Raw genomic sequence first — 14,917 nt, 5'->3', positions numbered from 1 at the left:
GGGAAGTCACAAAGAGGATAGCCACCAAACGTAAAGCAGATTATGCCGAACCTCTGGTGGAAGACGAGATGGACTGCATTCCCAATGAGTTACCACATGTTTCAGAAGACCGTATTCGACTAAAGAAAAGAGCTCGCTTGAAAGCTACGGAGACTAATCTGAAATTGAACATGCCTGTGGACCTGGAACTGCCATGGTGCGGGAAGTCGACCGACAGTTCAAAATTTTAACAAACTTCTCTTTATGGAACGTCCGTCCTTCTTTTTTCTATCTGAAACAAAGAGTTCGTTAGACAAGTCTACAAGGTTGCTACGTCTCTGTAACAACTACAAAATCCATATTGTTCCTTGTCATGGCCTTGCTGGAGGCTTGTGGTTTGGTTGGGATCGTAACATCAATGTTGAGATAATTTCAAGTTCTGATTCTATAATCCATGGTTTTCCCCGTTATGCCACCTGGGACCTTCTTTGTTGTTACGTGCATCCATCAATTGAAGGGCGCAGATCTTTTCTGGATTTTGTTAGATCTTTCAATAGTGCCAATAATGAACCTTACTGCATAATTGGTGACCTGAATATGATTACTAAAGTTGGGGAAAAAAACACTGGAGCTCAACTAAAAGTAAGAGTGCTAAAAGAGTTCACTAAACTCCTCGATGATTGTGCTTTAATTGACTTGGGTGGTGCCGGTCCTCATTTTACTTGGTCAAACCGTCACAATACCCAGAACCTAGTAAAGCAGCGCTTGGATCGAACTCTAGTTTCCTGCAATTGGTCAGAAAATTTCCCAAATGCAACTGTATTCCACTTGCCAATGCTCGCCGGTGATCATTCACCACTGTTGTTGCAGCTTGTTCTAAAGCAAAAAAGAACTGGACATACCCGGTTTGAATCTTTTTGGTTCAAGGACAATGATTTCTACGACAAGTTCTTTGAGAATTGGACTCTTGCTCCAAGATCTTTCATTGATAAATGCAAGACGGTTAAGAATGGAATGGTCTCTTGGGCCCAACGTAAATATGGTTGTATACACCACCACATTCGAAGGTTGGAACAGTAGCTCTCTTATTTACGAAGTCTTGATGTGGCTTGCGATATGGGTGAAGAGGAAAAAGCTGTGCGACTCGAACTTGAGCGTTGGTTGGACAAAGAAGAAAAATATTGGAAACAAAGATCTCAGGATTCAAAGATACGTGAGGGGGGTTGTAACACCCGTTACTTTCACATGTTGGCCTCCAATAACAAAAGAAGAACGTCAATCCACTCGCTAAAGAATGAGAATGGATCTTGGACGTCCTCCCCCTCAACCATCAGACAGATCTAAACAGATTATTATAAACAATTATTTTGCTACTAAGGCTTCAGGCCCTGACGAGATTCAGGCATAGCTTATCAACATTTGTGGAACCTCATTGGCCCAGAGTTGACTCATTTGATCCAAGAGTGTTTCCGAGATCCTTATCAAATCGCAGAGGTAAACCAAACTTCAATCTGTTTAATTCCAAAATCAAATAGTATTGAAGAAGCAAACGATTTTATACTCATTGGACTATGCAATGTAACTTACAAAATAATTGCTAAAATCATCACTCTGAGACTCAAAAAGATTCTCCCTCGGATCATATCTCCTTTTCAAAGTGCTTTCACTCTTGGGAGGAAAATAACTGATAATACCATAATAACACATGAGGTTGTCCATACAATGAAGAAACAAAAGGGCAAAACAGGGTACTTCATGCTAAAGATGGACCTCTCTAAGGCCTATGATAGGATTGAATGGTCCTTCCTCCTGAAGGTTTTGTAGTCATTGGATTTCCGGGGTAGTTTTTGCTCTCTTATCTTAGCTTGCATCTCCACTCCTACCTTGGTAGTGCTGGTTAATGGAATTTCTGGGTAAACATTCAGGCCATCGAGAGGACTTCGTCAAGGATGTCCATTGTCTCCATACTAATTTATAATGTGCATTGAGACTCTCTCCTCTCTCCTTTGTGATAATTTAGAGCGCCGTACTCTTCATGGAATTAAATTTAGAAGATCGGGCATCAAGTTTAACCATCTTTGATTTGTGGATGATTTGCTTCTGTTTGGTAAGACCTCTTGGACTGAAATACATCGTCTTATGGAGATTCTTGATCTTTTCTACAAATGGTCAGGACAAATGATAAACTTCCGTAAATCAACTATCTATTTCAGTAACAATACCCATAGAAGACTACAATTGAGAGCGGCTTCATTCCTAGGGGTGAGACAGATGAACAAAAATGAACGCTATTTAGGCGGGCCGCTATTTTTCAGCAATTCTAAGATTAAAGATTGGAACCTTATTGTGGAGAAAATCCAAAAGAAATTGAGTGGGTGGAAAAGTAAAACTATTTCCCAAGTTGGTCGTACAATGCTTATAAAATCAACCATAGAAGTTGTTCCAAATTATCATATGCAAACTCTCTTATTGCCAAAAGCTATCTGCTCATCAATCAATAATCTTTGCAAAGACTTTTGGTGGGGCTCAACTGAAGGAAAAAACAAAGTTCACTTAAAGGAGTGGAAATTGTTGTTGAAACCCAAGGATCAGGGTGGAATTGGTCTTCATGATACTAAAATGAGGAACAAGGCATTAGTATCGAGATTCCTGAAGGAAAATAATGCACTTTGGGTAAAAATTCTCAAGGCCAAATATTTAGAAAATCAAAATTTTTGGCTAGCAAAATCAAAAGCCAACGCCTCTACCACTTGGAAGAGCTTAATGACTTGCAAACAATTCTTACATCAAGGTAGTAGATGGTTAATAGGGTTAGAATGGGCTGTAAATGCTTTTGTGGATAACTGGATTTTAGGCATCCAAGCTGATTGGACCAAAGTAAGTGAAGACTTCTCCAAGACCAAAGTAGCTGAATTCATCAATCACAAGAGGGGAACATGGGATCACGACAAATTGGCTCATTACTTTGACCACAACACAATCCAATCAATTCTCTCAATTCGGTTGCCTACTTCGGAAGCTCATTTTGATGATAAATTAGTTTGGCTCCCTATGCTCAGCGATAATTACTCCACCAAATCTGGTATGAAATCCTTACTAAATGAACTTCCTTCATCTTCTAACAATGACTTGTTGACTCAAAACATAAGTTGGAATTCATTTTGGAGGACCAAGTTACTACCACCAAATATTCTACTCTTCATTTGGAAGTGTTTCTAATCTCCTATCCACTAAAGTTAATCTCTTCAGGCTCCACCGCATATCAGATAAATTATGCCCCATATGCAATGCATAAGAGGAAATAGTTCAACACTTATTTTTTGGTTGTGAGATGGTCTGATGTATCTGGTTTGGTTCCAGTTTGAATATTCGTATGAACAATGAAGTAGGCCACCTCATTAACTGGATAGAATGATGGATGGAGTTGGACAAGGAACAAAATGGTGAAAATTATATTTTCTTGAGAAGTGCAAGCCTGTTATGGTTCATCTGGACAGCATGCAATGGGTTGGTTTTTAAAGGTTCAATTTTCCACCCTCCTTCAATTATCAACCAGGCTCAGATATTTGAAAATATGATTATCCAAAATACTCCCAATGAATCCAGTGTTCACAACTTGCCTCACTCCCCTTTGATTGTCAACTCAACTAGGTGGTCAACACCATCAGCAGGAGCGGTGAAACTCAACATTGATGGTACTGTAGGAACCTGATGGAGGGCGATTTGACCTGACCCCTTGAGAAGGTGACACGTGGACATGACTCAACAGAAGTAATAGCTCAGCACAACGGCCTGATTGCGACTAAGTAACGAGCTCGCAGGACAGTTCACTATGTTATAGCTCGCCACGGGATGAGCTCGCAATAGCACGAGCTCGAGGACCCCCAACGTATTGAAGGGGAATTCTCCAAGACAAGTCTATCCCAGCTCGCGAGCTAGGATAACCAGCTCGCTCTGGTACTTAGGCAGGAAAACTACCCCAAAGACAACCTCGAGAGGAATCGGCTCGAAGTGCCCCTAAGAGCTCGCTACAAGGTAGCTCGTAGCAGGACAGCTCGCTACAAGGCAGTGCGCTACGGAATAGCTTGCTACAAGGCAGCTTTCAGGAAACTTCTATCTGACAAGACCATACCCGCCAGACTGCACCACGTCTCTTGACTAACGGCGCAGTCCCTGCCAGCCCAACAAACTGCACCCGCGTCTCTCAACAGGTGGTGGCATGTCTGTCCTCCCAGGACGTGTCACTCATCCGATTAGGTAGTACCCTGCAACGGTTACCTACGCAGCCCTGATAAATAACGGTTGTGACAGAGGTTCAGTGGCGGTTATGCCCGATTTGACAAGAACGCCCATATTTAAGAGCCCCATGGTCGAAGGGGAAAAAGGTATCTTGAACATATCTTGATCTAATCTTGAGTAAACCTTGAACTCTCATTGATCTAGCGCTACCTGCACTCTTAGTCTTCTTTGCACTTTTTACTGCTCTCAGAAGCGTTCTAACTTAAGCATCAGAGTATTCCCACCGGGCAGGTCCCCCGGGAATCCTTCACCGTCTTCTTTTCAGGTACAGTCCGTCACAGCTAGGAGCCAATCGACTGCCAGCTAGGAGTGCCTGGATCGCGCAACATCATTTGACGCCGTCTGTGGGAAACGCTTCAAAAAGCCTTCCTCTAATCTCTGCAGCTCTCTCTGAGAACTTAGCAATCATGGCTTCTTCAAGTAATGTCGGACGCGGTACCGACCAGAACGCTTCAGGGGAACAACCCCAGCTCCCAACTGTTTGCATTGGACAATTCACCGTCCCCCTCTTTGTGGACAGAATTCCCAGCTTAAACATGCCCCTCACAGTGGCACCCGTGAACGCTCCACTCCCTTCCACGACTGGAGCAACCTTTGTTGAACCTTCCGTTGTTCCCCCAGTGAGCAACCAAAACCAGTTGGAGGATCTAGTACAGTGCATGCGAGCTATGTAGGCTCAAATGCAGGAGTTCCAGCAGTTCCATCTCTACCAGCAGCAAATGCTACATCAAGTTTCTCAATGCCAGTACCAACAGCAGTTCCCCTCACTGCCTCAGGCCCAACAGCCACTTCCCCCCCGGCATCCAGCCTCGAAGCAAGCCAAGCCCTCCCACTGGAGCGAATGTCCACACCGAGGGGAGGCCTCTCAAACCCAGAATCCTTCCAAAAGCCAAGTCTCATTCCATGGCAGGAAAGAGAGGCCATCCACCCCCGCTTCTTAGCCTGTAGGCAAGTCGGGGGCCTCCCAGCCGGTCAAGCCCGCATCACCTTGGCACTCCCAGTTCGAGCTCCCCCTCGTAGAAAACTAGTTCAAGGTCCTAGCCGCAGATTACAGGCAGGGCCCTTTGGTTCAGAGCTACCATTAGCAGTCCGAGCCCATTGGGCTCGGTAATACTGAAGCAAGCAGCACCAACGCTGAGTTGACAAAGCAGCAGTGGAGGCGCCGACGAGCTCGCTGAACTACTACTCGCGTCTTGCCCGAGCTCAGAAGTAAGGAGGAGGTAAGCTCAGATGAAGTAAAAGCTACTCCTCCCCTTTTAGTTCCTTCCCCCCTGTCACCAGAACTTCTTGTTGTCCCCATGCCAAGGGACTTCAAGCTCCCTCCTCTAGATAAGTATGATGGATCATTCCATTCGAATGATCATGTGGATGCCTTTCAGTCCTAGATGCACCTGGCAAGAGCCAGTGAATCCTGTATGTGTGTGGCTTTCTCCACCACCTTCAAAGGGGTAGCCCGCACCTAGTACCGAAATCTCGCGCCCAGATCAATAAGAAGCTGGGCGCAGTTTGTGCAAATCTTCACCTCCCATTTTGTCACCAGCAAGAGATGCCCAAGAACCCAAGAAAGCCTCCTCGGCATAGTTCAGAAGGAAGGGGAGTCCATTCGGAGTTACATCGAGCGGTTCAATGACGCTTGCTTACAAATGCTCGATCTAGACCCTGTAGTTCGCCTCACCGCGGCCATGCGAGGTATTACCCATAAAAAATTCAAGTAGCACGTGGTTGTCAATCAACCTAAGATCGTAACCGAGTTCCTTAAGCTCACAAATCGGTTTATAGGGACGGAGGAAGAGATCAGCCAAAAGGGCGAGCAGGCCCTTTAGAAAAGGAAAAGGGAAGACAAGCCCCTAACTCAAGGGGATAGCAAGAGAAAGAAGGATCCAACTCGGGGGGCAAGGCCGAATCAACCCTTCCGAGCTCCAGCAATAGAAAGGGCGGACTACACGCCCCTCAACGCGAAGCGGGCCGAGATCCTCATGGCACCTCGGCTGAAGGCCGATCCTAGTGTAAGGAATAAAAATTTGTATTGTATTTTCCACAAAGATCACGGTCATAGCACCGATAATTGTAAAAACCTCTGCGACGAGATAGAGGAGCTCATCCGTCGTGGATACTTGAAAAAATTTGTACACAATAATAATAATAAAGCAGGTCGTCAGGGAAAGCAGAGTAGAGATGCTCCCGAATCTAGCAGGCAAGCGGAACAATCACAGAAGCAGCCCCTTGAAGAGAGACCAGTTCGGGGGACCATCCACATGATTGTTGGAGGTTCGATTGTAGCGGGCTGCACTTCAGCCACAGCTCGGGCATAAGCTCACGAGGTCGCCAGGGAAGAACATAACCCCCCAAAGCGGCCAAGGGTGGAAGACTTGATCTTCTTCATGGAGGATGACACGCTCGTCATAAAGGTAAAGATCAATGACTTTAAAGTCAGGCGTGTCCTCGTCGACTCGAGCAGCTCAACAGATATCCTCTTCAAAGCAGCCTTCGACCAACTTCAGCTCCAAGAGAGCGACCTGAAGCCCACAAACACTCCCCTATTAGGCTTCAGCGGAGAGGAAGTCAGGACCCTATGAAGGATTACAGTACCTGTGGAAGTCGGCACTTGGCCTAGCATAGTGAGGCTCAACCACAACTTCGAGTAGTCGAAACCCCCTCCCCGTACAATGCCATAGTAGGTCAGCCGATCACCCATGCCCTACGAGTTGTGGTCTCCACTTACTACTTGGCCATGAAGTTCCCCATGGACTTCGAAATCGGGATAGCGCGAGGTGACCAACTTGAGTCTTACAAATGCTACGTCACCGCCCTCAAAGGGAAAGCCAAGGTGGTCGACGACCTTGAGCTGGAGCGACCTACGGAGCAATGCGAGGAGCGAGTTGTGCCCACGGAAGAGACCGTCTCCATCCTAGCATCGACAGAGGACCCAACCCGAACACTTCAGATCGGCGCTTCCATTGAGGAGCCTCTGCAATTTAAACTGGTATGCTTCTTACTTGGAAATTTAGATATTTTTGCATGGTCCGCGGCAGAAATGCCCGGCATAGACCCCAGCATTATAACTCATAAGCTTAATACTGATCCTGTAGTTAGGCCCGTTAGACAGAAGAAAGCAACCTAGCCCCAAAGCGATGGAGGGCAGTCGACGAGGAGGTCGGGAAGCTCCTTGCAACCGTTTTTATCAGGGAAGTCCACTACCCGATCTGGTAAAAAATGCTAACGGTAAATGGCGCATGTGCGTCGACTACACCGACCTGAACTGAGCTTGCCCAAAGGACTGCTTCCCACTCCCCAGGATCGACTGTTTGGTGGGCGCGACCTCAGGGCATGAGTTATTAAGTTTTCTAGACGCCTATTCAGGCTGCAACCTAATCAGGATGGACCTAGCCGATGAAGAAAAGACTGCAACAAGGTATGCCCTTTGGGCTAAAAAATGTCGGGGCAACCTTTCAAAGACTTGTAAATAAATTGTTTGAGCCATTGATTGGCCGAAAAATAGAATGTTATGTAAACAACATGGTCGTCAAAACCCAATTTTCGCATGATTTAATACAAGACTTGCATTTAGTTTTTGAAATTCTACGTAGACTTAACATGAAATTGAACCCGAATAAGTGTGCCTTTGGTGTCACATCGGGTAAGTTCCTAGGATACATCGTTAACCGGCATGGCGTTGAGGCTAACCCGGATAAAATAAAGGTCATCCTAGACATGAGACCACCCCGAAAAATGAAGGAGGTTCAGAAGCTGAATGGCCGAATAGTTGCTCTGAGCCGCTTCATGTCCAAGTCGGCAAACCGTTGCCTACCTTTCTTTAAAGCAATTAAAAGCAAAGGGTTTGAGTGGACTGAAGATTGCCAGCTCGCATTCAACAAGCTCAAAAAGTACCTCGCTAGCATACCGGTCTTAACCCGGCCCGAGGAGGGCGATGTTTTAGAGCTGTACCTCTCGGCAAGTGATGAAGTGGTCAGCTCGGTACTGATAAAAGAGGCCTAATATGTTAGTAAGGTATTGCAGGGGGCAGAGACGAGATATCCGGAGATAGAAAAGTTTGCCTACGCACTAGTTATTGCAGCCTGGAAGCTTCGTCCATACTTCCAAGATCATATTGTTGTTGTCCTCACCAACAGACCTCTTAGGCAAGTTTTACTCAAGCCCGAGGTCTCTGGTCGACTGACGAAGTGGGCCGTTGAGCTCAGCGAGTACAACCTCCAATACAAGCTGCGAACTGCTATCAAGGCCCAAGCCTTGGCAGACTTCATCGCAGAATGCACTTTTCAGCTCCGAAGTCCCCAGGCTGGTTAAGCACGGGGCCCCCAGTTCAGGCGAGCCCGAAGCTCCCAAACCGGTTGAGTTCGAGCACCGTGAGGTAGAAACCAGTGCGGCATCTCTCTTGGTTAGGCCAAGCACAAACTGGGATGAGGAGCCCTGGATCCTTTACGTATATGACTCCTCAAACCAGTAGGGCAGCGGAGCCGGAATCGTTCTGTACGGCCTAAGTGGCACAAAATTGGAGTATGCACTATGCTTTGAGTTTGCGGCATCCAACAATGAAGCGGAGTACGAGGCATTAATAGCCGGGCTAGTTCTAGCCAAAGAAGTGAAAGTCAAGCATATCGTCGTCTGTAGTGATTCCCAGCTCGTGGTCAATCAAGTCACAGGCGAATACGAAGCTCACGAACCAACTATGATCGCCTACTTAGCCAAAGTAAGAGAGGCTATGCTCAACTTCCAGTCACACTTCATCAAGCAAATCCCGAGGTCAGAGAACACTAAGGCCAACACCCTGTCCCGGTTAGCCGGCACCAGTGATAATGCAATGAGAACCGTGTACATAGAGAACCTATCTCGGCCTAGCATTCTCAGAGGGGCAGAGGAGGTCGCTCATGGCGTTCAAGCAGAGCTGAGCTGGATTGATCCGCTTGCGAGCTTCCTGCTACACGGGACCCTCCCTATAGACCGCAATGCCGGTAGAAGGGTAGAGCGTCAAGCAGCCAAATACGTCGTGATAGACGAACGGCTGTACCGAAGATCCTACACGCTCCCCTACCTGTGCTGCTTGCGACCTTCTGAAGCCGAGCTCGTGCTCCGCGACACTCATGAGGGCCTGTGCGGCGGACACTTGGGGGGCAGGGCCCTCGTCCATAAAGCACTACGACAGGGGTACTACTGGCCAACAATGAAAACAGATGCTATTAAGCTCGTAAGAAAGTGTGACAAGTGCTAGAGGCATGCCAATATCCACCATCAGCTCGCTGCCGACCTCAAGTATCTCACCAGCCCGTGGCCTTTCGCACAATGGGGCATCGATATACTTGGGCCATTTCCACCAGCGACAGACTAAAGGAAGTCCTTAGTGGTAGCAATTGATTATTTCACCAAGTGGGTAGAAGTTGAACCTCTCGTAACGATCACAACTCGAAACGTACAGAACTTCTTTTGGAAAAATATAGTGTGCCACTTCGGGTTACCTCGAGTACCGACTTCTGATAACGGTAAGCAGTTCGAAGACATTAAATTCCAGAACTGATGCCAAGACATGGGAATTCGACAGAACTTCACTTCAGTCGCACACCCTCAAGCAAATGATCAAGCAGAAGTCACAAATAGAGTTATCCTCCGCGGACTGAAGGCACGGTTAGACCGAGCTAAAGGACTATGGGCAGACGAGCTACCCAGCGTTCTATGGGCTTATCAGACCACAGTGAAGACCGCTATAGGCGAAACCCCCTTCAACCTCACCTACGGCACTGAAGCAGTCATCCCAGTAGAGATCGATGTTCCCTCGTTACGACTAGAAGCGCATGATGATAAGGCAAAGGAAGACGAGCTACGTACCAACCTCGACCTACTTGACGAAGTAAGGGACCTCACATATATCATGACCGCAACCTACTAGCAGAGAGTAGCTCGGTACTATAATGCTAGGGTCAAGAAGCGGAACCTCCGCATCGGCGACCTGGTCCTTTGTAAAGTTATGGTACCTGAGCCCGGTGTTGGTAAGCTCAATCCTAATTGGGAAGGACCCTACCGAGTAAAATGAGTGCTCGGGGAAGGAACATACGAGCTCGAAACCCTAGAAGGTAAGCAAGTACCTCAGGCATGAAATTGTCAACTTAAGGAAATACTACCTATAACTACTGAGTAGATCACGAGTCACTCTCAAAGCCTAAGGGCCAAAATGCCGAGCTAACGTAGACCTCGGTGCGATAAGACCCAGTCGCCTCTATGGCATGAGCGAACTACTGAGTAGACCACGAGTCACTCCCTTAGCCTAAGGGCTAGAGCGCTGAGCTAATGAAGACCTCGGCACTGTATAAGACAACCGTTTCATCGGCAGAGGTCAAGTATTAGTACCAGAGGCGCAGGCGGCTCGGGTGTGAACCCTATGAAGTGCAGCTCATCTTGGTACACTATTTAAACCCGATAAGGGTAGTACAGCTCAGGCATACGTGGTAACCACTTCGAGGTACACTATGAAACTACCTCATGCACCAAGGAACAGCTCGGGGTAACAACTATTGAAAAATCCTACTTTGGGTATGTAGCTCTAACAGCTCGAGTGATAAAATCGCTTCGACAGAAAGTAAAGAGCACACCATACTTAGCAGAAAAAAGGTAAAACATTTCATTACTAATTCATATAAACAAAAAACCAGGCTTAACAGCCCGGGAAAAGTTTAACAGAAAATAAATAAAAAGTAGGGCCCAACCGCCCAAGAAAGTTCATCAAAAAAAGATATTTAAAACCGGGTTCTAATACCCGGGAACCACCAGAGTCCATTTAGAGAAAACAAAAAACAGAAGAGCAGCCACCGGCCTCAGGGATCCACCGCCTCCACATCCTCATCATCCTCCGGAGAGTCAGGCTCCTCCTCCTCCGCTAGGTCTGCCGTCTCAGGATCCTGACCCTTCATTGTTATGCCGTCGAGGTTGAGCCCGGAGAACTTCTTCCGGACCAGTCAACGACAGAGTTTAAATCCAGAGTGGTAGGAGCTCGAGCCATACTCCACCTGGAGGTCGTGGTACTCTTGGGAGTCCTTGAAGTCCCACACCGCCTTAGCCCGCTCGGCCTCCACCATGGTGTCGAAGTTCCGAGTTCGATCCTGAAGCGTGGACTCCAAGTCTCGAACCTGCTAGCGAAGAAGCTCCCTCTCCGCTGCCACCCTCGATGACTCCTCCCGGTAGCGAGCACTCTCCTCAGATAGCCGGGCGATCTGTGCCTCCTGGTCCCGGAGGAGCAGTTCTTGGGCTTCGTTCCCCTTTCGAGCCTGAAGGGCTTCACCTCGGGCCCGGTCGAGCTCGCCCTGGAGCTTCTGCATGGTTGACCTCTGAGCGAGAGCATCACTGGAGTGAATGTTGGTCTGGAGGGCCATGGCGTGGATGGCGGAGTTCACCTGCCAACAAAAGGTTGAGGTCAGAAAAAAAAAGAGAGAAGAAGAAGAAGGAAAAAGAAGAAAAAGTAGTCACTTACCACCATGTAGTGAGCGGAGGCTAGCCTGGCGAGCTGCTTGGGGTCCATCCCTCCCTAGCCAGCAACCTCCTCATGGGAGATCGCCCTTCGGCTCCTCCGTGAAGCCACGGTGAAGTCGGTGACACTCTCCTAGTTCTCGGTAGGGAACCGCGGGAAAGCGAGGGAGTGGGATTGCCTAGACGGAGGGAACTGCCCTTGCGCCGGGAGCTCGCCTTCTTCAAGGCCACCTTCCGTGACAACTCCCTCGAACGAGACCGGGGGGACCTCAGGCGGTGGAGAAACGAAGGTTGGATCAGCAGCCTCGAACTCAACGCCCCCAGAAGTGGAAGCTCGGTCAGGACGCGACCTCTTCGCCTTGCGCTTTTGGTTGCTGAATAGAAGGCGGCACGCGTCAACACCAGACATGATAGCTGCCAAAAATCACAAGGTATTAGTCCAAAAAAAAAAATTTACAAGACACTACGCGACCTAAAAGGCAACCTACCAGGGCTTAGGCCGGCTTGCATGAGCTTGTCCTCGGTCGAGTAGTCCGACCAATGGAAGCCAACAGCTGCCCAGGACTGCAGCGTTTCCTGAACTTTGGGATCCAAGTCAACCCCCGATTCCTGGATGGCGACCCTCCAGTGAGTTGGGAAATGCCACTCTTCGAGGTTGTGAACTATAAAATAGTCCCGCTTCCAGGCCGGGATCCTGTTCGGCAGTTCTTATAAGAGCTTGAAGCCGCGGCGGGGAGAAAAATAGTAGGAACGCCTTTCTGGAGACGCTCTGGGGGAAGCATTCTTAATGCAAAGAATGGTGGAAAGGATGTCAAGGTTAAGGGGAAGACAATACTCATAAAATAAAGAGATAGTCCCAACTACATTTCGGATGCAGTTGGGGTGAAGTTGGTCAACAGTGACGTTGAAGTGATTCAAAACGTCCACTATCAGAGGATGCAAAGGAAGACGGAGGCCAGCGATGAGCTGCTCCTGGAAGATCACTTTCTCATCAGGACTGTGCTCCTAGGGATAGTTACCGAAAGGGAGACTATAGACAAGGTCTCTAGGGAGGTTAAATTGGAGAACCAAGGTCCTAAGTCTCTCCATCGACATGGAGGAAGGACCAAATCTATCTTGCTCCCTGCCCCAAGAGGTAGAAGCAGTCTCGCCAGAAGCCTCCCGAGCTTCTAGAGCTTGCCCCCAAGCTCCCCCTGAGCTCGAAGGGGCATCATCTTGGTCATCACCCCGGGTATAGACGTGGTACGGATACCCAGACATACTGACAAAATGATAAGACTCACCAGGGAAGAGATGGACCAAAAAGACGGTGTGAACAGAAGAAGAGCTCGGGCAGCTAGATGAAGACGCGACCTCAGAATCCGAAAGCAAGGCAAGTTAGCGTAAAAGAAATGAGGCCTGAGGCCCTCCTATTTATAGCCATTGTGCCCTCAAATCGACGACTCAGATTAAGACGGATATGACGGATCATAGTCAAGCTGACCGCACACCTCTTGAAGCTAAAACGTGACTGGTCGCACATCTCCCATGATTAAGGTAATGACGGCTGCACGTCTTCTGGAATTGAGAGCCACTTCAGCACGTTTTTTGGCATTCAAAAGGTCCAGAGACCCCTTGACTTCTGCGCGCGTATTTAATGCGATCAGTCAATCAAGTTTGAATTTTGGGTCAAATCCACCCGTCACACTCCATGAACTTCTTGCGCCAGAATAGAACCCTTGGCTCGAGGAGTGGGGGGCAATTGATGGAGGGCGATTTGACCTGACCCCTTAAGAAGGTGACATGTGGACATGACTCAACAGAAGTAACAGCTCAACACAACGGCCTGGCTGCGACTATGTAACGAGCTCGCAGGACAGTTCGCTACGTTACAGCTCGCCACAGGATGAACTTGCTACAACACGAGCTCGAGGACCCCCGACGTACTGAAGGGGAATGCTCCAAGACAAGTCTATCCTAGCTCGTGAGCTTGGATAACCAGCTCGCTCTGGTACTTAGGCAGGAAAACTACCCCAAAGACAACCTCGAGAGGAATCGCCTCAAAGTGCCCCTAGGAGCTCGCTACAAGGTAGCTCGTAGTAGGATAGCTCGCTACAAGGCAGCGCGCTACGGAATAGCTCACTACAAGGCAGCTCGCTATTAAGCGTCGTAACACTTTCAGGAAGCTTCTATCTGACAAGACCATACCCGCCAGACTGCACCACGTCTCTTGACTGACGGCGCAGTCCCTGCTAGCCCGATAGACTGCACCCACGTCTCTCGATAGGTGGTGGCGTGTCTGTCCTCCCGGGATGTGTCACTCATTCGATTGGGTAGTACCCTGCAACGGTTACCTACGTAGCACTGGTAAATAACGGCTGCGACAGAGGTTCAGTGGCGGTTATGCCCGATTTGACAAGAACGCCCATATTTAAGAGCCCCATGGTCGAAGGGGAAAAATGTATCTTGAACATATCTTGATCTAATCTTGAGTAAACCTCGAACTCTCATTGATCTAGTGGTACCTACAGTCTTAGTCTTGTTTGCACTTTTTACTGCTCTCAGAAGCGTTCTAACTTAAGCATCGGAGTATTCCCACTGGGTAGGTCCCCTAAGAATCCTTCACCGTCTTCTTCTCAAGTACAGTCCGCCACAGCTAAAAGCCATTCGACTGCCAATTAGGAGTGCCCGGATTGCGCAGCATCAGAACCATCTCTTCTAGTGGCGGTATGATTTTTCGCAACAGTGCTGGAGAACTTCTTTTTGCTAGAGCAACTCCCTTAAAAAAAGAATTCCGTTGATCGCTGAAACTCTGGCTTTGGTGGAGGGTTTGAAACTGTCTTTAGATGTGGGTATTTCTTGCATTCTGGTTCAGAGCGACGCCCTCACTTTAATCAGATGTTTGTTGGTGGATTCATTGGATCCACCATGGTCTATTAGTGTCTTAGTCACTGAATGCAAACAACTGTTGCATTGCTTCTCTAACTATTCGATTTATCACATTCCTAGAAGAGCTAACATGGCTGCAAATAAATTGGCTAAATTTGCTAAGAGTTAAAACTTGGCCTTAAGCACCTAATTTCCTCCTCAATATTATTGTATAAGATATGTAAACGGAGCTTGTTGATGAGTGAATTTGCCCTAAGTGGCCTTGTAAAAAAATGGGAGATATTCTAAATATATAACTGCA

At 47.8% G+C, this 14,917-nt stretch overlaps 1 protein-coding gene across 1 annotated transcript; it reads left to right on the top strand.

Annotated features, from left to right (window-relative positions):
- The first annotated feature begins 243 nt into the window (after positions 1 to 243).
- On the top strand, positions 244 to 1,059 carry LOC104602435 (uncharacterized). The gene has a single exon (XM_010266121.1). It carries the CDS (start codon positions 244 to 246, stop codon positions 1,057 to 1,059), a length of 816 nt encoding a protein of 271 aa, XP_010264423.1.
- The last annotated feature ends 13,858 nt before the right edge of the window (positions 1,060 to 14,917 follow it).

Source organism: Nelumbo nucifera, chromosome 1, assembly GCF_055504915.1.
Source record: "Nelumbo nucifera cultivar China Antique chromosome 1, China Antique-T2T, whole genome shotgun sequence".
NCBI lineage: Eukaryota > Viridiplantae > Streptophyta > Magnoliopsida > Proteales > Nelumbonaceae > Nelumbo > Nelumbo nucifera.
The sequence above is the reverse complement of the archived record's forward strand: the minus strand, read 5'-3'. Positions and strand labels throughout refer to the sequence as shown.